Source organism: Phyllobates terribilis, unplaced genomic scaffold (genome assembly GCF_046119375.1).
Source record: "Phyllobates terribilis strain yellow unplaced genomic scaffold, ASM4611937v1 Scaffold_1__5_contigs__length_1240528914, whole genome shotgun sequence".
Classification (NCBI taxonomy): domain Eukaryota; kingdom Metazoa; phylum Chordata; class Amphibia; order Anura; family Dendrobatidae; genus Phyllobates; species Phyllobates terribilis.
The window spans coordinates 45458536-45482213 of NW_027362761.1; the positions used below are offsets into that span (position 1 = coordinate 45458536).

The 23678-nt window shown below is 43.3% G+C and overlaps 1 protein-coding gene across 2 annotated transcripts in view; it reads right to left on the bottom strand.

Annotated features, from left to right (window-relative positions):
* The window catches only part of SRP72 (signal recognition particle 72), a 40418-nt gene extending 30982 nt beyond the window's left edge, over positions 1-9436 (bottom strand). The window contains exons 1-2 of one of the 2 annotated variants that reach the window (XM_073661290.1): positions 9191-9436; positions 7413-7533 (exon numbers count right to left, since the gene is read on the bottom strand). In XM_073661290.1, the coding sequence (XP_073517391.1) occupies positions 7413-7533; positions 9191-9368 (299 nt within the window). In that variant the 5' untranslated portion in view covers positions 9369-9436. The remainder of the gene's footprint in view (positions 1-7412; positions 7534-9190) is intronic. The other variant, XM_073661300.1, reaches the window with a different exon arrangement.
* Positions 9437-23678: the final 14242 nt, after the last annotated feature.

Consider the following 23678-nt stretch of genomic DNA (forward strand, 5'->3'; position numbering starts at 1 on the left):
GGTGGTCCTGCGCTGCGGTACCGGTTCAGAGCGACAGCTCTGACATGTGGCATCATGGGGACCTGATTGGATCAGGTCCCCATGATGTTAACCTGTTCCTATCTTCTAGATGCCGCGATCCAGAGCGATCGCGGCATTTAAAAGATAGTGACAGCCGGTGGTCGGCGATCGGGACCCCCCACATACCTCAGGAGCGGCGGGGATCCCGGTGCTGTGACCTCTGACATCATCGAGACCTGATTGGCTCAGGTCTCGATGATGTCAGCGTCACACCAGCCAATCAGAGAGATCCCCAGGGAAGTTTGTTTTAGCAACAAACTTTCCCGGGCGATCTGCCTGATAAAACACTGTTTCTCCTCCGATCTCCGTGAGAGAGCAGAGGAGAAACAGTGTGACAAGAGCTGTCAGTCTTGCCACTGTAAAAGTGAAAAAAATAAAATAAAAAAGAAAGTAAGAGTTAGGGTTAGTCCGGTCCCGTCCGTTCAGTCCGGTCCCATCCGTTCAAAAAATATAAAAATAAAATGGCCCGTCAGACTTATACTGCAGAAGAGGTGTATGCCCTGCTGTGTTCTGATAGTGATGACAGTGCAATCTCAGATGGAGATATGGATTTTGAGGGCTTTAGTAGCGGTGACACTGAGAGCTCAGAAATGAGCAGTGATTCTGGTCCATCCTCAAGCCCAAGGACCAGTACAGCAATAGGGGCAAATAGCGCTACTGGAGAAAAGTCTCCAAATCAGGGAACACTGCCCAGTACAAGCGCTGTCCCTGCTACTAGTGAATTGGCGCACGCCAGTGTACAAGGGGCTTTGCCACATGATCTAGCATTTCCCAGATGGGAGGCTTCAGATTCGGCTGCTCCATTCAGCCCCGATTTCAACGCCACTCCTGGTATAAATGTGGAGGTGGAAGATTTTGGACCGATTCATTTTTTTAATTTGTTTTTTTACAGACAGCTTGCTAGAGCATACTGTTGTGCAAACAAATTTATATGCATCCCAATTCATAAGCCAGAATCCCCGATCTTACTATGCTAGGGCAAATTTATGGACACCAACTAATGTCCCGGAAATAAAAAATTTTTTAGGACTTACATTTGCCATGGGGCTTGTTAAAAAACAGAGCTTTCGATCCTACTGGTCCAACCACCCTGTTCAAGCCACCCCTATGTTTTCAGTCGTTCTGCCTAGGACCCGTTATGAAATGCTCATGCGGTTTTGGCATTTTAACGACAATAGTCAATGCCTGCCTAGAAATGCCCCAGAACATGACAGGTTATATAAAATTAGACCCATCATTGAAAATTTGTCAGAAAAATTCTTAAGGCTCTACACCCCAACACAAAATATTTCTATAGATGAGTCCCTTGTAAAATTCAAAGGAAGACTGCACCTCAAGCAATTTATCCCATCTAAAAGGGCAAGGTTTGGAATAAAGATCTATAAAATGTGCGAAAGTTCAACCGGATACACATCCGCTTTTCACATATACGAGGGGGAAAGATAGCCAACTAAACCCACCAGGATGCCCTACTTATCTGGGGACATCTGGAAAAATTGTTTGGGAGCTGATAAGTCCATTTTTTCAAAAAGGCTACAATCTATATGTGGACAATTATTACACCAGCATACCCCTATTTAAAAGTCTGGTTGAACACAACATCGGGGCTTGTGGGACCATTCGTAAAAACCGTCAGGGGTTTCCACAGCCATTGGTCAACCAAAAGTTCCAAAAGGGGCAGTCAGGGGCTGTACACAACGGAGAGCTGCTTGCCCTGAAATATAGGGATAAGAGGGATATTTTTGTCCTCAGCTCGATCCACACATATGCCACAAGGGCCATTGTAGAACTAGGATCCACCACTCCGAAGCAAAAACCTGTGTCAGTCATTGACTACAACAAACACATGGGGGGTGTGGACCTTGCAGACCAGGTTCTACAGCCATACCAGGCATCAAGAAAGTCCTATACCTGGTATAAAAAGTTGGTTATTTATTTGTTTCAGGTGGCCACATACAATTCTTTTGTGTTGTACAAAAAAGCAGGAAATTCAGATCCTTTTCTTGATTATCAAGAAAAGGTAATTGAAAATCTTGTCTTTCAAAGTGTTAGCCCCGCTCGTCCATTAGAATCTGAGGATGTGAAAAGACTCACTGAGCGACATTTTATTGCACTTATTCCAGCAACGGAAACAAGAAGGAACCCCCAGAAAAGATGTCGTGTATGTACTAAGAGAGGAATGAGGCGTGATACCCGCTACTATTGCCCACAATGCCCATCATTGCCAGCCTTATGCGTCACTGACTGCTTTAAAATCTTCCACACAGAACCACGTTTTTAAACTGTAAAAATGTATCCCAATTTGTCATTCAAACATTTGGTTCATTTAGTGAATGACACATTCGAGTAGAGCTCACTTAATTTCCAGGGGGGTTCTCCAGAATCTAAATCTTCCATTGTGTGCTTGTTTCTGGAAATCATCCATGGAGTTAAAATGGTCACTAAACCCATAGATGAATTCCCAGAGGGGTGTCATTTCCAAAATGGGGTCACTTGTTGGGGGTTTCCTCTGTTTAGGCACCTCAGGGGCTCTCCAAATGCAACATGGCGTCTGCTATCGATTCCAGTCAAATTTCCATTCCAAAAGTCAAATGGCGCTCCTTACCTTCCAAGCCATGCCGTGCGCCCAAACAGTGGCTTTGCACCACATATGGGGTATCAGCGTGCTCAGGAGAAATTGCACAACACATTTTGGGGTCCATTTTTTCTGGCTGCCCTTGTGAAAATTAAAAATTTGAGGTTAAAGTAGCAGTTTTGTGAAAAAAAGTTAAATGTTCATTGTTTTCTTCCACATTCCAAAAATTCCTGTGAAGCACCTGAAGGGTTAATAAACTTCTTGAATGTGGTTTTGAGCACCTTGAGGGGTGAAGTTTTTAGAATGGTATCACTTTTGGGTATTTTCTGTCATAAAGGCCCCTCAAAGTCACTTCAAATAAGATGTGGTCCCTAAAAAAATGTTTTTGTAAATTTTGTTGTAAAAATGAGAAATCGCTGGTCAAATTTTAACCCTTATAGCTTCCTAACAAAAAAAATATTTTGGTTCCAAAATTGTGCTGATGTGAAGTAGACATGTGGGAAATGTTATTTATTAACTATTTTGTGTGACATATCTCTGATTTAAGGGCATGAAAATTCAAAGTTTGAAAATTGCAAAATTTTCGCCAAATTTCCGATTTTTTCACAAATAAACGCAAGTGATATCGAAGAAATTTTACCAATATCATGAAGTACAATATGTCACAAAAAAACAGTCTCAGAATCAGGGGAATCCGTTGAAGCGTTCCAGAGTAATTACCTCAAAGTGACAGTGGTCAGAATTGAAAAAATTGGCCCGGTCACGAAGGCAAAAACAGGCTCTGGTGCGAAGTGGTTAAATTCACAATCTCCTCACAACTTGACTATTATTTTCCTAGATACTAGGGTCATGAAAAACCAAGATGGGATCCTTTCCATTGACCTCCATGTCAAACCCACTGACCGAAACGGGTTACTCCGTTTCGATAGTCTACATCCCAAATCCACGATTTCTTCAATCCCCAAATTACAATTTCACCCCGTAAAACAGATAGTGAGTGATCCAGTCATGTGTGATCTTAGACTTAAGGAAATGCAAAGTAAATTTGAGGAGCGGGGTTATCCCCCCGATCTATGGAAAGAATCGATGCAACCCAAGGCCAACACCCGCCCCACCACTTCTAACCGCATTCCTTTTGTCCACACCTACCATCCGGCTGTACTCATTCTCCATAAAAAAATTAGACCACATTGGAAAATATTACAAACAGCATATCCTTCTGTACCTGAGTTTAATTGTCCCTTCCTACCGTGCTTTAAAAGAGCCCCCAACATTAGAGACCGACTCATCCGAGCTGACTAGGGTACCATTAAAACCTTACCTAGACAAAGATTCCTTTCAAATCCGAAAACTGGTACTTTTCCGTGTCTACAATGCTACCAATGTAATAATGTCACCAGGGGTAATTCTACCACCCACACTCAGGTAAACAATACCAAATCAAAGACTATTACACTTGCAATTCATCCTTTGTGATTTACTTGGGAGAAACAACCCAATCCGTCAAAGACCGTATACCAAAACACAAATCTACCATACGTTGCAAAAATTTATTTTTACCATTACCATATCACTTCACTACAGCCGGACATACAGTTTCACAACTCAATTTTCAGGTTATTGACCATATACCATTACCATGTCGAGGGGTTGACCGAATACGTATGCTTAAAAACCGAGAAGCCTACTGGATTCATGAACTACAATCCCTTACACCCAGAGGACTTAAATCGAGAATATGATCTTCTCTCTTTCACCTAAATAACAGCCATGGGGATACATTCCACCACAACTCATGCGTTGAACACATACTAATTCGGTTTTTCCGTATAAGATTCTTCAGCTGACGCTATATTGAGATCTGAGATGGATTTTCCTTTCGGCTCTATATTTAAATACATGTCATGTTTAAAAGTATTACTGTACAATTTATATACAATTGCCAGTATATGGAATATTTTGTCAAACCATCATATGCATATTAAAATTAGAGATGGATTTTCCTGTTTCTGCTCTATATGTAAATACATGTCATGTTTCAGAGTATCACTGTACAATCTATATACAATTGCCAATATATGGAATATCTTGTTAAACTTTCATATGCAATTTTCCATGCATTCTAACGTTTTCCTTTTTTTGCTTTTTAGAATCATCCCTAGATCCCTGCACCCTCCTGATGTCCCCACTTTGGATCTTCCTTCTCATATCCTTTTACCTTAGCCAGCTATTCCCACAAGCCGCACTATGGAACGCACAACATTGCGGTGGAACGCAAGCGGCACGTCACTTCCGCTCACGTGACCGCCGTTTAGCTCCAGGACCTGTGACGCGTCACTTCCGGTCTGGCAGGTCCTTCGCGATACCGCGCGTTTTCACGGCATCTCACTGCCACCAATGTCTATCCGTCCATACTGGACCCACCCAAAAGCCTATTTAAGACAGGCCACTCACAGTGCACACCTTGGAACAAGCGGTGGATACCACGTTCTTATAGAGGTATACAGCATATCTATCAACACAAGGTATGGCTCATTCCTTGCCCTTTCTTGGCCCGACCAACTTCTTATTTCTGCTCATCACTAATAGCCTCTCTCTTTTTTGTAGTCTCAGCCAAGTCAAGGCGACCCCATTCAAAATAACATACTGGTATGTTATTTTCCCATTTTCTCTCTCTAACTAGGACATCTACCTCATGCCTTCTTCCCCTCCTTCCCTGTACCTTCCCATTCCAGGTGGTTAACAATTCACAATAGCTATTAGCTATATGTCACCCATTACATTATATCATTATTATTTTATATGACTTTTTTTTCAATTATTGTGACCATATATTAATTGTCATTTATTTTTGTTTTGTTGCTATATTACACTGATGAAGGTCCTAAGTGACCGAAACGTTTGTACATTGTGTGTATATCAACTTTATTAAAATCAAGAAAAATTAACTCAAGTCTTCAAGTGCCGGGTTATTACTATATATTTACACTTGGTTTGGCACCTTAGCCGGGCACCAACCTACACCAGGAGTGCTATAGTTTTTCAATAATGCAGTCACAGAGAGTGACTGCAGACTTTTCGATTTGGACCGGACAACCCCTTTAAGTTACATTACAGTATTAACTACATTAAAGGGAACCTGACACTTTGGAAAATGCTATTTACTTGCAGATAAAAGGGTTTATGTGCAGAGAAATAGTCTCCCAATGCTGCTTTCCTCACTCTCAGCAACGTGGCCTACCAGAAGAAAATTAACTTATTATTTCCTGGGAGCCGCCTGCTTTCAGCCATGGGGGCGGTGCAGGGAGCAGCTGCAATCATTTCTCATCATACTGTGAGTGGTGGCTGTAAGCATGTCCTGGAACTTTGATTGACAGCTCACTATGCATTGATGCACTGTAAAGTCAGCTGTCAATCAAAGCGCCGGAGCGTGCTAACGGTATAGTCAACAGTGCTGTAAGAGATTACTGTAACCGCTCTATGCGCACGCCCCTATGACTAAAAGCCGGCAAAAGAAAAAAAATGTATTAATTTTCTCCTATTAACTAAATTTTCAATTAAGCGGGTCAGGAAGCATTTTGAAACCATAAGCTGCAGATTAAACCTACATTTGCAGGTAAATAGCAGATTTTGAGCTGACATGAGAAGTTTATTGGTGCTCCCCAATGGAAACTTTATATGCTTCCATAGAGGTAAATATGGTATTTTTATGAACTTTAACTCAAAGTTTTCAGTATTCAAGCCTCTAAAGAATGTATAGCCCAGGCATATACAAAGCAAGCACTGTCAACATAGAAAAGACACAGCGTGCCGAAGCCTCTTCAACCAGACGACAGTTGGCCCTCACCAACCTAACATTGAGGAGTTATCCTTAGGATAGCTCAGGCAGCATGAATCACGAACCAGCATTGGTATTAGAAGCATCCATGTTTTTCAAGAACACAGTTGAAAGCAGGCGGGAGACTAGGACTAGTCGAAGAGCAATGTCTGCGCTTCTGTGCGGCCCAGGTAGAGTAACAGGTTTCTCCCGCAATGTTTCAGAGACAACACACATCTGGAGCCAGTCTCCGATCCATGCTGCTCCGGGTTCAGGCAGCATACAGCAGCTGATTCTCTGTTTATTATCATAAAACATTCTAATTTGCATCAGGAGCCTCAAAACCCATCCAGACCACATCCTCTTTTTTTAATGGAAATCCTAGATCACATGTGACTTTCAGTCACACTGAACCATAAATGGTTCCACAACAGCAAGCTGCACGACTTGTACATGGCTTATTGCATACAAAGTCACTGCACAGCCCTAGCTAAGCTGTAATAAACCTTTAAAGGATATGTTTACGCAGAAGATTTTTTCTTGGGGACAAGATGGTATATGATAAATTTGGTCATGCTCACCTGCCGGCACCCACCTGGATCCAGCTGTTCCATGGACTGCACACAGAAAGGAAGTGGCAAGGTCACTGTTTCACCAGACGCCAGACCGCTGAGGACTGTGATTGACTTTAGTGGTAAGGTTACCTTGAGAAGTGTGTCATCATAAAACATCCCACAGTACTTTATTCAAGTTACCCAATTGCTGCAGTCAATCACAAACCACAGCGGTCTGGCGGCTGATGAAATAACTGCTTCCCGGCTCTGCGCAGACTAAAGCAGCAGCCAGCGCTGGATACAGGTGGGTGTTTATGACGGAGTTTGGTTATTTTATTTATTTTCACATATCCCGTCCCCTGAGCAAAGTTTTATTTTGCCTGGGCACAACCCTTGTAATGCTTACCTGGTCAGTAATTTAGAATTGTTGTTAATTAAAGTCAGGGCTTCCTTAAAGCTTCCGCTGTGAATGAGACAAACCACTTTACAATGAAGAGCTTTCACGTCATCCTTCGCCACCTGCAATACTAAAAACATAACGGATAAATGAGAACACCACGCTAAAACAGATAGGGGAGAGATGACATAAAATAGTCTGCATCTTCAAATGAGATGTAGGAAATAGAGGTTCCCATGACTTTCCTTTATATTAGAGAGAAACCCAATCATGCATATTTATGCTGTGAACAGAAATAGGCCTCATTAAGACATCTGTGATTTTTCTCGTACGTTAAAAACGGTCATAAGAATTTGGGAAAGTTATGAAATGTCCTATAAATGTCTGTTCTGTTCCTGATCTCAGCTTTTAGTTGAGATTAATCTGTGCTGCACTATATGTACACACTCAGTAGTAAGGCAGGGCTGTGGAGTCAGAGTCGTGGAGTCAGGGAAACTGAAAAGTAGGAAGATTGGCTTACCGACTCCACAGCCTTGAATACACAGTCAGCAAAAGAAAATGGACATGTGAATAGCAACATAGATAGAACAAGTACGTGATTCATGGACATCTGAATGAGGTCTTAGGGTATGTGCACACGATCCATACAAGCAACCCTTTGAAGGACGCATACTTTAAACAAAGCGCTGCATGCAGGTGAATCCCCATGTGTTCATTGAACCATGCAGATTCACCGCAAGCAATACATTGTACTGATCTAATTTCTCTTGCGGAGACTAACGACTCCGCAAGAGAAATTGCCATGCTGCGGTCTGGAAAGACACGCCGCATGTCCGTGTCTGCGGGTGATCCGCAGCCACAGATGAATGAATAGTGGACATGGGATTTCTACAAATCCCATCCTCTATGCAGTAACAACTGGCCGCTGCGGGTTTGACGCTGCATTATACACAACTTCAAACCCGCAGCGGTTCCCGATAGTGTGCACATACCCTTGGATCAAGAAACTGTTTAAAGCTCAGCTGTCATGAGAAACCTGTATCAATCTGACTTCACGGGAGCAGAACATCAAAATGCAAAGGGAGCAAAATATGTAGACAGCTAGAGCATATAGAACGGATGTACAAAAACCTGTCTGATCAGTGGGGTCTAACGGTTGTAGCTCCCATAGATCCTGATAATAGGAGTGCACAAGACCCTATTACTGCACATCGCTCTCCACTAGAAGTTAGGCCACGGTCAAACGTTCAGTATTTTACATTAGCATTTATAAGCCAAAACCAGAGTGGAACAATCAGAGGAAAAGTATAATAGAAACACGTCACCACTTCTGTATGTCACCCACTCCTGGTTTTCGCTTACAAATACTGGAGGTAAAATACTGACCAAATACTGATAGTGTGAACATGGCCTTGGACATATGGAAAGAGCACGCAAACAGCTAATAATAAAGAGCATGCCTTCATGGAGAGAAAGCTTTATATCATAAACTGAGCACAAGACAGCCCCTCTTTTCAGGATTAGGAATGCTCCAAGCAGTCAGGGCCTCATTCCCTCCACTGATCACATATGTCAATATTAGGAACCTCTGGGGTCTCCCCATTATCATCCCTTCCTGAAATGCAGCCAGTGTAGCCCACAGATGATCACTGCAGCTGGGGCTGATCACTTGTGGCCCCAGTGTAGGAAATCATACCAATAAGCATTATGTTCCTATGGGGGCAGATAGAGGTGACACTCAAACATTTTAAATAGATCTACCATGAAATGAAGACAGACTGGCTTGCTGCAAGGCAGAGACCAGGACCTGCAGTCAAGGAGGTACAGCACCACATCTAATCCGCACTCACTCTTGTTCACCGACTTCAGAGCCCTGGTGAAGTCGCCATTCTGTCCGGCCTTGTTCACGTCGTTCCACAGAGAAGCTAAGGATGAAGAGCCGGCTGCTCCCCCAGAGCTCGCCATCTTCGCGTCTACACTATTACTGGCAAGCTCAATAAGGAAAATCAGCGATTGTATCAATGACGTTGTAACCTCGCGACCTCCGCTCTAGGCGCCATTTTTATCACTGGCAAACCCCGCGCTGTACTCATGACTGACTTACCATATATTTCTAATACGCTTCGTATTCTCATACTACAGCACTATAAAATGTATGACAACAAACCTAGGAGCGGAAAAATATATTCAGAAGTGTCTATAAGGGCTAAGTGTTCAATTTGCCATCAACAAACATGGTGAAACAGCAATAAAGGCTGTAAGGGCACGATTAGTACGGACACGTTTCATGAGTGGCTCGCAGCCACGCCCACACTTGTAGGGCTAGCTCCTCCTCTTCCTGCACTTGTCACGCGTGTGCTCATTTCGCTGCTTCCAGTGCAGAGTACGGCTGTGTGTGGAAGCTTCTCTCACACAATTGGACTTTAGGGACGTGACTCGTCAATATATAGGGGGCTTAGGGAGGAAAATACACGTGTCCATAGCGAGACCGGGTTCTCACGTACTGGGCTGCGAGGTTTTCTGTCAGAAGTCGGGCTCAGCGTGTAGTAGCATGAGGCAACTGCTAGCTATAGAAACCAAAGGCTGCATTATGTTATGAGGCACCCGCTGTAGGGTAAATGGCGCACACCAGGTCTGACAGAAATGCGTAAATGGCGCACACCAGGCCCGACAGAAATGCGTAAATGGCGCACACCAGGCCCGACAGAAATGTATAAATGGCTCACACCAGGCCTGACAAATGCGTAAATGGCTAACACCAGGCCTGACAGAAATCTGTAAATGGCTAACACCAGGCCTGACAGAAATCTGTAAATGGCTAACACCAGGCCTGACAGAAATCTGTAAATGGCTAACACCAGGCCTGACAGAAATGCGTAAATGTCTCACACTAGGCCTGACAGAAATGCGTAAATGGCTCACACCCGGCCTGACAGAAATGTATCAATGGCTCACACCAGGCCTGACAGAAATGTATAAATGGCTCACACCAGGCCTGACAGAAATGCGTAAATGGCTCACACCAGGCCTGACAGAAATGAGTAAATGGCTCACACCAGGCCTGACAGAAATCTGTAAATGGCTCACACCAGCCCTGACAGAAAAATGTAAATGGCTAACACCAGGCCTGACAGAAATCTGTAAATGGCTAACACCAGGCCTGACAGAAATCTGTAAATGGCTAACACCAGGCCTGACAGAAATGCGTAAATGTCTCACACTAGGCCTGACAGAAATGCGTAAATGTCTCACACCAGGCCTGACAGAAATGTATCAATGGCTCACACCAGGCCTGACAGAAATGCGTAAATGGCTCACACCAGGCCTGACAGAAATGAGTAAATGGCTCACACCAGGCCTGACAGAAATCTGTAAATGGCTCACACCAGGCCTGTCAGAAATCTGTAAATGGCTCACACCAGACCTGACAGAAATGCGTAAATGGCTCACACCAGGCCTGACAGAAATCTGTAAATGGCTCACACCAGGCCTGTCAGAAATCTGTAAATGGCTCACACCAGACCTGACAGAAATGCGTAAATGGCTCACACCAGGCCTGACAGAAATCTGTAAATGGCTCACACCAGGCCTGACCGAAATGTATAAATGGCTCACACCAGGCCTGACAGAAATGTATAAATGGCTCACACCAGGTCTGACAGAAATGTATAAATGGCTCACACCAGGCCTGACAGAAATGCGTAAATGACTCACACCAGGCCTGACAGAAATCTGTAAATGGCTCACACCAGGCCTGACAGAAATCTGTAAATGGCTCACACCAGGCCTGACAGAAATGTATAAATGGCTCACACCAGGCCTGACAGAAATGCCTAAATATCTCACACCAGGCCTGACAGAAATGCCTAAATATCTCACACCAGGCGTGACAGAAATCTGTAAATGGCTCACACCAGGCCTGACAGAAATCTGTAAATGGCTCACACCAGGCCTGACAGAAATGCATAAATGGCTCACACCACGCCTGACAGAAATACGTAAATATCTCACACCAGCCCTGACAGAAATCTGTAAATGGCTCACACCAGGCCTGACAGAAATGTATAAATGGCTCACACCAGGCCTGTCAGAAATGTATAAATGGCTCACACCAGGCCTGACAGAAATGCGTAAATGGCTCACACCAGGCCTGACAGAAATGAGTAAATGGCTCACACCAGGCCTGACAGAAATCTGTAAATGGCTCACACCAGGCCTGTCAGAAATCTGTAAATGGCTCACACCAGACCTGACAGAAATGCGTAAATGGCTCACACCAGGCCTGACAGAAATCTGTAAATGGCTCACACCAGGCCTGACAGAAATGTATAAATGGCTCACACCAGGCCTGACAGAAATGTATAAATGGCTCACACCAGGCCTGACAGAAATGCGTAAATGACTCACACCAGGCCTGACAGAAATCTGTAAATGGCTCACACCAGGCCTGACAGAAATATGTAAATGGCTCACACCAGGCCTGACAGAAATGTATAAATGGCTCACACCACGCCTGACAGAAATGCGTAAATATCTCACACCAGCCCTGACAGAAATCTGTAAATGGCTCACACCAGGCCTGACAGAAATCTGTAAATGGCTCACACCAGGCCTGACAGAAATGCATAAATGGCTCACACCATGCCTGACAGAAATACGTAAATATCTCACACCAGCCCTGACAGAAATCTGTAAATGGCTCACACCAGGCCTGACAGAAATGCGTAAATGGCTCACACCAGGCCTGACAGAAATCTGTAAATGGCTCACACCAGGCGTGACAGAAATCTGTAAATGGCTCACACCAGGCCTGACAGAAATGCGTAAATGTCTCACACTAGGCCTGACAGAAATGCGTAAATGTCTCACCAGGCCTGACAGAAATCTGTAAATGGCTCACACCAGGCCTGACAGAAATGCGTAAATGGCTCACACCAGGCCTGTCAGAAATCTGTAAATGGCTCACACCAGCCCTGACAGAAATCTGTAAATGGCTCACACCAGGCCTGACAGAAATGCGTAAATGGCTCACACCAGGCCTGACAGAAATCTGTAAATGGCTCACACCAGGCGTGACAGAAATCTGTAAATGGCTCACACCAGGCCTGACAGAAATGCGTAAATGTCTCACACTAGGCCTGACAGAAATGCGTAAATGTCTCACCAGGCCTGACAGAAATCTGTAAATGGCTCACACCAGGCCTGACAGAAATGCGTAAATGGCTCACACCAGGCCTGTCAGAAATCTGTAAATGGCTCACACCAGCCCTGACAGAAATGTATAAATGGCTCACACCAGGCCTGTCAGAAATCTGTAAATGGCTCACACCAGGCCTGACAGAAATCTGTAAATAGCTCACACCAGGCCTGTCAGAAATGTATAAATGGCTCACACCAGGCCTGACAGAAATGTATAAATGGCTCACACCAGGCCTGACAGAAATGCGTAAATGGCTCACACCAGGCCTGACAGAAATGAGTAAATGGCTCACACCAGGCCTGACAGAAATCTGTAAATGGCTCACACCAGCCCTGACAGAAAAATGTAAATGGCTAACACCAGGCCTGACAGAAATCTGTAAATGGCTAACACCAGGCCTGACAGAAATCTGTAAATGGCTAACACCAGGCCTGACAGAAATGCGTAAATGTCTCACACTAGGCCTGACAGAAATGCGTAAATGTCTCACACCAGGCCTGACAGAAATGTATCAATGGCTCACACCAGGCCTGACAGAAATGTATCAATGGCTCACACCAGGCCTGACAGAAATGTATAAATGGCTCACACCAGGCCTGACAGAAATGTATCAATGGCTCACACCAGGCCTGACAGAAATGTATAAATGGCTCACACCAGGCCTGACAGAAATGAGTAAATGGCTCACACCAGGCCTGACAGAAATCTGTAAATGGCTCACACCAGGCCTGTCAGAAATCTGTAAATGGCTCACACCAGACCTGACAGAAATGCGTAAATGGCTCACACCAGGCCTGACAGAAATCTGTAAATGGCTCACACCAGGCCTGTCAGAAATCTGTAAATGGCACACACCAAACCTGACAGAAATGCGTAAATGGCTCACACCAGGCCTGACAGAAATCTGTAAATAGCTCACACCAGGCCTGACAGAAATCTGTAAATGGCTCACACCAGGCCTGACCGAAATGTATAAATGGCTCACACCAGGCCTGACAGAAATGTATAAATGGCTCACACCAGGTCTGACAGAAATGTATAAATGGCTCACACCAGGCCTGACAGAAATGCGTAAATGACTCACACCAGGCCTGACAGAAATGTATCAATGGCTCACACCAGGCCTGACAGAAATGTATCAATGGCTCACACCAGGCCTGACAGAAATGTATAAATGGCTCACACCAGGCCTGACAGAAATGCGTAAATGGCTCACACCAGGCCTGACAGAAATGAGTAAATGGCTCACACCAGGCCTGACAGAAATCTGTAAATGGCTCACACCAGCCCTGACAGAAAAATGTAAATGGCTAACACCAGGCCTGACAGAAATCTGTAAATGGCTAACACCAGGCCTGACAGAAATCTGTAAATGGCTAACACCAGGCCTGACAGAAATGCGTAAATGTCTCACACTAGGCCTGACAGAAATGCGTAAATGTCTCACACCAGGCCTGACAGAAATGTATCAATGTCTCACACCAGGCCTGACAGAAATGTATCAATGGCTCACACCAGGCCTGACAGAAATGTATAAATGGCTCACACCAGGCCTGACAGAAATGCGTAAATGGCTCACACCAGGCCTGACAAAAATGAGTAAATGGCTCACACCAGGCCTGACAGAAATCTGTAAATGGCTCACACCAGGCCTGTCAGAAATCTGTAAATGGCTCACACCAGACCTGACAGAAATGCGTAAATGGCTCACACCAGGCCTGACAGAAATCTGTAAATGGCTCACACCAGGCCTGTCAGAAATCTGTAAATGGCTCACACCAGACCTGACAGAAATGCGTAAATGGCTCACACCAGGCCTGACAGAAATCTGTAAATGGCTCACACCAGGCCTGACCGAAATGTATAAATGGCTCACACCAGGTCTGACAGAAATGTATAAATGGCTCACACCAGGCCTGACAGAAATGCGTAAATGACTCACACCAGGCCTGACAGAAATCTGTAAATGGCTCACACCAGGCCTGACAGAAATCTGTAAATGGCTCACACCAGGCCTGACAGAAATGTATAAATGGCTCACACCAGGCCTGACAGAAATGCCTAAATATCTCACACCAGGCGTGACAGAAATCTGTAAATGGCTCACACCAGGCCTGACAGAAATCTGTAAATGGCTCACACCAGGCCTGACAGAAATGCATAAATGGCTCACACCACGCCTGACAGAAATACGTAAATATCTCACACCAGCCCTGACAGAAATCTGTAAATGGCTCACACCAGGCCTGACAGAAATGTGTAAATGGCTCACACCAGGCCTGTCAGAAATGTATAAATGGCTCACACCAGGCCTGACAGAAATGCGTAAATGGCTCACACCAGGCCTGACAGAAATGAGTAAATGGCTCACACCAGGCCTGACAGAAATCTGTAAATGGCTCACACCAGGCCTGTCAGAAATCTGTAAATGGCTCACACCAGACCTGACAGAAATGCGTAAATGGCTCACACCAGGCCTGACAGAAATCTGTAAATGGCTCACACCAGGCCTGACAGAAATGTATAAATGGCTCACACCAGGCCTGACAGAAATGTATAAATGGCTCACACCAGGCCTGACAGAAATGTATAAATGGCTCACACCAGGCCTGACAGAAATCTGTAAATGGCTCACACCAGACCTGACAGAAATCTGTAAATGGCTCACGCCAGGCCTGACAGAAATCTGTAAATGGCTCACGCCAGGCCTGACAGAATTGTGTAAATGGCTCACTCCAGGCCTGACAGAAATGTATAAATGGCTCACACCAGCCCTGACAGAAATGTATAAATGGCTCACACCAGCCCTGACAGAAATGTATAAATGGCTCACACCAGCCCTGACAGAAATCTGTAAATGGCTCACACCAGGCCTGACAGAAATGTGTAAATGACTCACACCAGGCCTGACAGAAATGTATAAATGGCTCACACCAGCCCTGACAGAAATCTGTAAATGGCTCACACCAGGCCTGACAGAAATGTGTAAATGACTCACACCAGGCCTGACAGAAATCTGTAAATGGCTCACACCAGGCCTGACAGAAATGTATAAATGGCTCACACCAGGCCTGACAGAAATGTATAAATGGCTCACACCAGGACTGACAGAAATGTATAAATGGCTCACACCAGGCCTGACAGAAATGTATAAATGGCTCACACCAGCCCTGACAGAAATGTATAAATGGCTCACACCAGGCCTGACAGAAATGTGTAAATGGCTCACACCAGCCCTGACAGAAATGTGTAAATGGCTCACACCAGGCCTGACAGAAATTTGTAAATGGCTCACACCAGGCCTGACAGAAATGTATAAATGGCTCACACCAGCCCTGACAGAAATGTATAAATGGCTCACACCAGCCCTGACAGAAATCTGTAAATGGCTCACACCAGGCCTGACAGAAATCTGTAAATGGCTCACACCAGGCCTGACAGAAATGTATAAATGGCTCACACCAGGCCTGACAGAAATGTATAAATGGCTCACACCAGGCCTGACAGAAATGTATAAATGGCTCACACCAGCCCTGACAGAGATGTATAAATGGCTCACACCAGCCCTGACAGAGATGTATAAATGGCTCACACCAGCCCTGACAGAAATGTATAAATGGCTCACACCAGCCCTGACAGAAATCTGTAAATGGCTCACACCAGGCCTGACAGAAATGTATAAATGGCTCACACCAGGCCTGACAGAAATGTATAAATGGCTCACACCAGGCCCGACAGAAATGTATAAATGGCTCACACCAGGCCTGACAGAAATCTGTAAATGGCTCACACAAGGCCTGACAGAAATGTATAAATGGCTCACACCAGGCCTGACAGAAATGTATAAATGGCTCACACCAGGCCTGACAGAAATGTATAAATGGCTCACACCAGGACTGACAGAAATGTATAAATGGCTCACACCAGGCCTGACAGAAATGTATAAATGGCTCACACCAGGCCCGACAGAAATGTATAAATGGCTCACACCAGGCCTGACAGAAATCTGTAAATGGCTCACACCTGGCTTGACAGAAATGTATAAATGGCTCACACCAGGCCTGACAGAAATGTATAAATGGCTCACACCAGCCCTGACAGAAATGTATAAATGGCTCACACCAGGCCTGACAGAAATGTATAAATGGCTCACACCAGGACTGACAGAAATGTATAAATGGCTCACACCAGGCCTGACAGAAATCTGTAAATGGCTCACACCAGCCCTGACAGAGATGTATAAATGGCTCACACCAGGCCTGACAGAAATCTGTAAATAGCTCACGCCAGGCCTGAAAGAAATCTGTAAATGGCTCAAACCAGCCCTGACAGAAATGTGTAAATGGCTCAAACCAGCCCTGACAGAAATGTGACCAAATCATGAGAAGTGTGGCCCTCAAATTTCAAACGCCAATTTTATTTTAATTCATTTTGATCGAAACATTTTATTTATTTTACTCACTTATATAGCTCCATTAATTCCACAGCGCTTATACATACATTATAGGCATTGTCCCCATTGGGGCTCACCATCTAAATTCCCTATCAGTATGTTTTTGGAGTGTGGGAGGAAACCAGACAACCCGGAGGAAACCGGAGAACCTGGAGGAAACCCACGCGAACACAGGGAGAACATACAAACTGGGAATTTTTTTCCTTGTGGCTTCACTGCTTTATGCACCTTAAAATAATGAAAGTGTCGAACAATGTTTGATATATTTGGCAGACCTTTCGATATAAAACTTAGAGCCGTTTTCCCACCATCGCTCTTACTAGAGTGACTTTTTTGTGACTAAAGCCTTAATCCATGTAATACCTGATTTGTGTAGCTAGTATCCTCCACATTCACACGCCTGAGCGGCATAAAAAAGCAAACAGTCGTATCATCTGTGAGCACAACAAAATTTGTGACTATTTAATTCAAAAAAAGGCTTAGAATTTCTGATAGATTTACCCTGCTGTGTACACAACGCCTTATGTATTAACCCCTTAACAACATCTGTCGTACTAATACGCGTCTGTGCCCTGGGACTTAAGAGTCAGACCCGTATTAGTACGTCATGGCGATCGCGCGCGCACACAGGCTGTGCGGGCGCGATCGCCGCCGGGTGTCAGCTGATTGTCACAGCTGACACCCGATACTATGTGCAGGGAGCGAAGTCGATCGCAGCATTGCGGGGGCAAGGGGAGGTGATCGCAGATACTCACCTCCTCTTCCGGCTTCCAGCGCTGTCTGCAAAGGCTTCCCGGGTGTTGCCATGATGACCCGATGTCGTCATGACAACATCTGGGTCACCAGACAGCAGGAAGATTGTTTGGACATGCGCAGTGCATCTCCAAACAATCATCTCCCTGTCCAGCGCTGACAGCCTGCATGGCACAGGGATGATGCTGCATTCCTGTGCCATGCAGGCGATCAGAGAAAAAAAAGTGAAAGTCCCAGAGTGGGACAGAGTAAAAAAGTGTAAAAAGTGCCAGAAAGTGAAAGAAAAAAAATAAAAAAAAAAATGCAAAAATATGAAAAAAAAAAATAAAAAAAATAATCCACCAAAAATAAAAATATAATGTACCCATCAATAAATATTATTATAAAAAAAAACAAAAAAAACAATAAAAGTACACATATTTGGTATCGCCTCGTCCGGAACAACCTGACCTATAAAACTGTCCCACTAGTTAACTCCTTCAGTGAACACGGTAAAAAAAAAAAAAAAATGAAGCAAAAAACAATGCTTTATCACCATACCGCCAAACAAAAAATGGAATAACACGCGATCAAAAAGACAAATATAAATAAAAATGGTACCGCTGAAAACGTCATCTCGTCCCGCAAAAAACAAGCCAACATACAGCACCATCAGCCGAAAAATAAAAAAGTTATAGCTCTCAGAATAAAGCTATGCTAAAAAATAATTTTTTCTATAAAATTGCTTTTATTATGTAAAAGTGCAAAACATAGAAAAACGATATAAATGTGGTACCGCTGTAGACGTACTGACCCGAAGAATAAAGCTGCCTTATCAATTTTACCACACGCGGAACAGAATAAAAAAAAATAAATTCCTGAATTGTTGGTTTTTGTTTATTCTGCCTCCCAAAAATCGGAATAGAAAGCGATCAAAAAATGTCACATGCCTGAAAATGGCACCAATAACAACGTCAACTCATCCCGCAAAAAACGAGCCGTCACATGACTGTCTGCCAAAATCTGGAAAAATTATAGCTCTCAAAATATGGCGATGCAAAAACTAGATTTTACAAAAAATGCGTCTTTTAGTGTGTGATAGCTGTCAGTCATAAAAACCCCATATGATTCTGGTATTTCTGTAATCACACCGACCCGAAGAATAAAGACGTCTAATCACTTATACCGCACGAGGAACGGCGTCAAAAATAAACTCTTGGGTTAGGATTGGGCTAGGGTTAGGGCTGGGTTTGGGGCTAGGGTTAGGGTTGTGCTAGGGTTAGGTTTGTGCTACGGTTAGGGCTGGGGTTGGGGTTGGGATTTTTTTCAAAAGTAAGAAAAAAAGATGACGATATGTTGATCGCAAGTGCTCGCTACTTGAGTTTGCATCGGTGCTCTGGTATGCATTGAGTATCGTGGGTATTTGAGTGACATGCTCGAGTCTCTGCCCCATATGCTTCGCGGCCAAAAAAACTTTACGGGGATTACCTGCCATGCACGAGTGATCCCCGCTTGTTTCTTTTTGGGTGTCTAATAACCGTGAAACATGCGGAGCAGGGACTCGAGCATGTCACTCGAGCACACGCTGTACATGGTGCATACCTGAGTACCCGATGCAAACTCAAGTAGCGAGCACTTGCGCTCAAGACTAATGACAACTTGTTCAATATGATGACCTAATGTAAACAAATTCTGTGTCGTACCTCTGGGTTCAAAATGTTCACTATACACCTTAATAAAATCATTGAGGGGTATAGTTTCCAAAATGGGGTCACTTGTGGGGGAGCTCCACTGTTTAGGCACATCACGGGCTCTCCAAACGCGACATGGTGTCCGCTAACAAATTGAATGGAAAATCGGCTCAAATTGTTAGCGGACGCCATGTTGCGTTTGGAGAGCTACTGCGTGCCCAAACATTGGAGCTCCCCCACAAGTGACTCCATTTTGGAAACTAGACCCCCCAAGGCACCTATCTAGATGCATAGTGAGCACTTGGAACCCCCAGGTGCTTCACAAATTAATTCGTAAAAATGAAAAAGTGAAAAAAAAAACACTTTTTCATATTTATGAATCAATTTGTGAAACAACTGGGGGTTCCAAGTGCTCACTATGCATCTAGATAGGTGCCTTGGGGGGTCTAGTTTCCAAAATGGGGTCACTTGTGGGGGAGCTTCAATGTTTGGGCACACAGGGGCTCTCCAAACACAGCATGGCGTCCGCTAATTATTCAAGCAAATTTTACAATCAAAAAGTCAAATGGCGCTCCTTCCCTTCCGAGCCCTGCCGTGCGCCCAAACAGTGTTTTTTCCCCACATATTGGGTATCTGCGTGCCCAGGGGAAATTGCACAACAAATTTTGGGGTCCATTTTTTCTTGTTACCCCTGTGAAAATAAAAAAAATTGGGTCTAAAGTAACATTTTTGTGAAAAAAGTTAAATGTTCATTTTTTTTCTTCCACATTCAAAAAATTCCTGTGAAGCACCTGAAGGGTTAATAAAGTTCTTGAATGTGATTTTGAGCACCTTGAGGGGTGCAGTTTTTAGAATGGTGTCACTTTTGGGTATTTTCTGTCATAAAGACCTCTCAAAGTGACTTCAAATGTGATGTGGTCCCTAAAAAAATGGTTTTGTAAATTTTGTTGGAAAAATGAGAAATCGCTGGTCAACTTTTAACCCTTATAGCTTCCTAACAAAAAAAAATTTTGGTTCCAAAATTGTGCTGATGTAAAGTAGACATGTGGGAAATGTTATTTATTAACTCTTTTGTGTGACATATCTCTCTGATTTAAGGGCATAAAAATTCAAATTTTGAAAATTGCAAAATTTTCAAAATTTTCGCCAAATTTCCGTTTTTTTCACAAATAAACGCAAGTGATATCGAAGAAATTTTACCACAATCATGAAGTACAATATGTCACGAAAAAACAGTCTCAGAATCAGGGGGATCCGTTGAAGCGTTCCAGAGTAATTACCTCATAAAGTGACAGTGGTCAGAATTGTAAAAATTGGCCTGGTCATTAACGTGCAAACCACCCTCGGGGCTTAAGGGATTAAGTATTTGCACCGAGAATGAAATACTTGAGCTATTTATTAAATAAGACATTTCTTAATGGAACAAACAGCCATCATGCTGACTTAAAATGTGAGCACAAAACTAAACCTGACTAAAAAGGATAGGTTCCCTTTAGGACTAGTACAGAATTAAAAACTGAATAGAAAACTAGAGTTGCCCAAGGTGTTATCAATTGTGTCATAAATATAAATACGTATCTATCTACTTTTTTGTAAAGTTTAGTGACGGAATGAATTTGGTAGAGAGTTGAAGAGATGCTTCTGCATCCATTATACTAGGATCTCTAGGAAGAGAGGTTTCTTTTTATTCCTGACACTGTTAACTACATTTGATGTAAAAGAACAGTGTTCAAGAAATTGCCCAGCACTCACTGGCTTTACAACCAGTACAGGTTCGATTCCACAACTGGTATAATCCAGTGGTGCTCAGAATCTTTCTATAGGATCAGCAGTATATCCAAGCTTTTTTATTTCATAATGCGTCCATATTCAATAAGGGCAAATACAAGCAACAGTGGTACTCCAACCTCTCGTGGCAGCTGATTTGTGTCAAGTTACGCTTCGTCCAAGTGCCTATGTGACTAGTCTACAAATATGTCCTATGTACAAAGGAAATGTGGTATCTTTAACTTTAGGCCTTTTAGAGCTCATTTCATCTTTAACTTCATTAACTGTTCACAATAACAGTAATTTTGACAAGCTGTGCCCAAACTTTTACATGCCACTGTGTTTTAGTTATGTTGTAGAACAGGAGGATCTTAGCAGGCTGTTACCCTGAAGTATATGAAAAGTAAAAATGAAAAAGGTACTGCACTCTGAATGTGGCAATGCAAAAATGAAAAGATACTGCTAAGATAGGCTTAGTAATACCATTATTAGAATCACAAGAGCAATACAAAATCTAAAACAAATTAAAAAAAAAAATTTAAACCGGTACATTTTTAATTGTAATAGGGCAGCAATAATAAAAATGGTAATAATAATAATAATAATACATTTGTGAGGACTAGTGCCCCGTTAGTAAGTTAATGTAGTGTTAGTATAGGGAGCGCAATTGGGGGAGAAAGGTTAAACTTGATGGACCTAGGTCTTTATTCAAGCTACGTTACTATGTTACTATGAAAGTGGGTTAATCCTTCAGTAGTCAAGTGAATACATTATTTAAAACTAAGAAGACAGGCACAGAGTTTGAACTTTATGTTAAAAGGGTGTTTCAATCTGGGAGATTACTGAAATATAGATAAGCTATGCCATAGATTTCCAATAGATGTGGGTGAAGTGATCGGACCCTCATCTCTATCGAGAATAGACCACTGTCATACTGTGTCAGAAATAGATGTGGCAGTGCATATATGATTCTACATTACATTAAGAAAATCAAACCTAAATTATCCACCTTTTATCTTTTACCTAAGCTCCACAAAGATCAGTTGGATCCACCTGGGAGACCTATTATTTCTGGAAATGGCAGCCTGTGTGACAGTATATGCACCATTTTGGATTATTACCTTCAGCCGTTGGTGCATACTCTCCCATCATATATTAAAGATTCTACAGAAGCCCTCAAAAGATTGGACTCCATACAATTAGAATCAGGGTCTGTTATGGTGACGACTGACGTTGAGGCCTTGTACTCTTCAATTAAGCATGTGGATGGCTTGAAGGCAGTATCAGTGTTTTTGAGTGAGAGCAACATAGACAAATCTATGTCGGCCCTAATCCTAATTTTACTCCAATTTGTACTAGAACATAATGTGTTTACTTTTAACAAGAAGATATATCTCCAGAAACGGGGTACTGCAATGGGGTCTTCTTGTGCCCCCTCCTATGCAAACCTGTTTCTGGGGTTATGGGAAAGGTACCTTTTTCACAATGATGAAGTCGATGGCATTCACCTGGTCCAGGGGTGGATGCGCTATATTGATGATATTTTGTTCATCTGGGAAGGTACCATTCCCCAGTTGGAAGTATTCATGGAGCAACTTAACAGGAATAACCTTAACATCAAACTCACCTATCAATACGGTAGAGAAGTTAATTTTTTGGATCTTCATATTACCAGCTCCCTTCATGGTCATATCATGACTGATATATACAGAAAGGCAACTGCCACTAATTCGATCCTACACAGTACTTCTTCTCATCCCCCCTCAACTATTAGGGGAATTCCAATTGGACAGTTCCTTAGGTTGAGGAGGATTTGTACTACTAAAGAATCTTTTCAAAAACAATCACAGGAGCTGACGAGACGATTTAAAAATCGGGGTTACAGCAACAGAAACATCAATGCTGGTTATAAAAGAGCAGTTAGTACTAGTAGGGAACAGCTTCTTTACGGCTATCGAGGGATGAATACGCCCAGCCCGGATCAGGGTCAAATAAGATTCATAACCGACTACAATACACAGTGGTGTGAACTATTTGGGATCATTAAAAAACATTGGCAGGTATTAATGACAGATCCTGTATTACATAAAATTTTGCCCCCTATGCCATCTATGGTTGCAAGAAGATCCAAAAATTTGAAGGATCTCTTAGTCCATAGCCACTATGAAAAAGGGCCCCGTCCCCGATCAAAGACTAAGCTTGGCTTTTTCAAATGCAGTAAGTGCAAAGCCTGCAAAAATATGGTTGATGGCAGAGAGTTCACCAACTATGACAACACTAGGACCTTTGAAATTAGTAAACAATTGTCATGCAATTCTAAAGGGGTCATATATTATGCCTTATGCCCCTGTGAGAAAATCTATGTCGGCCTCACTACTCGTGAGTTAAAGGTAAGAACACGTGAACATGTTTTGGACATAGAGAAATCCGCT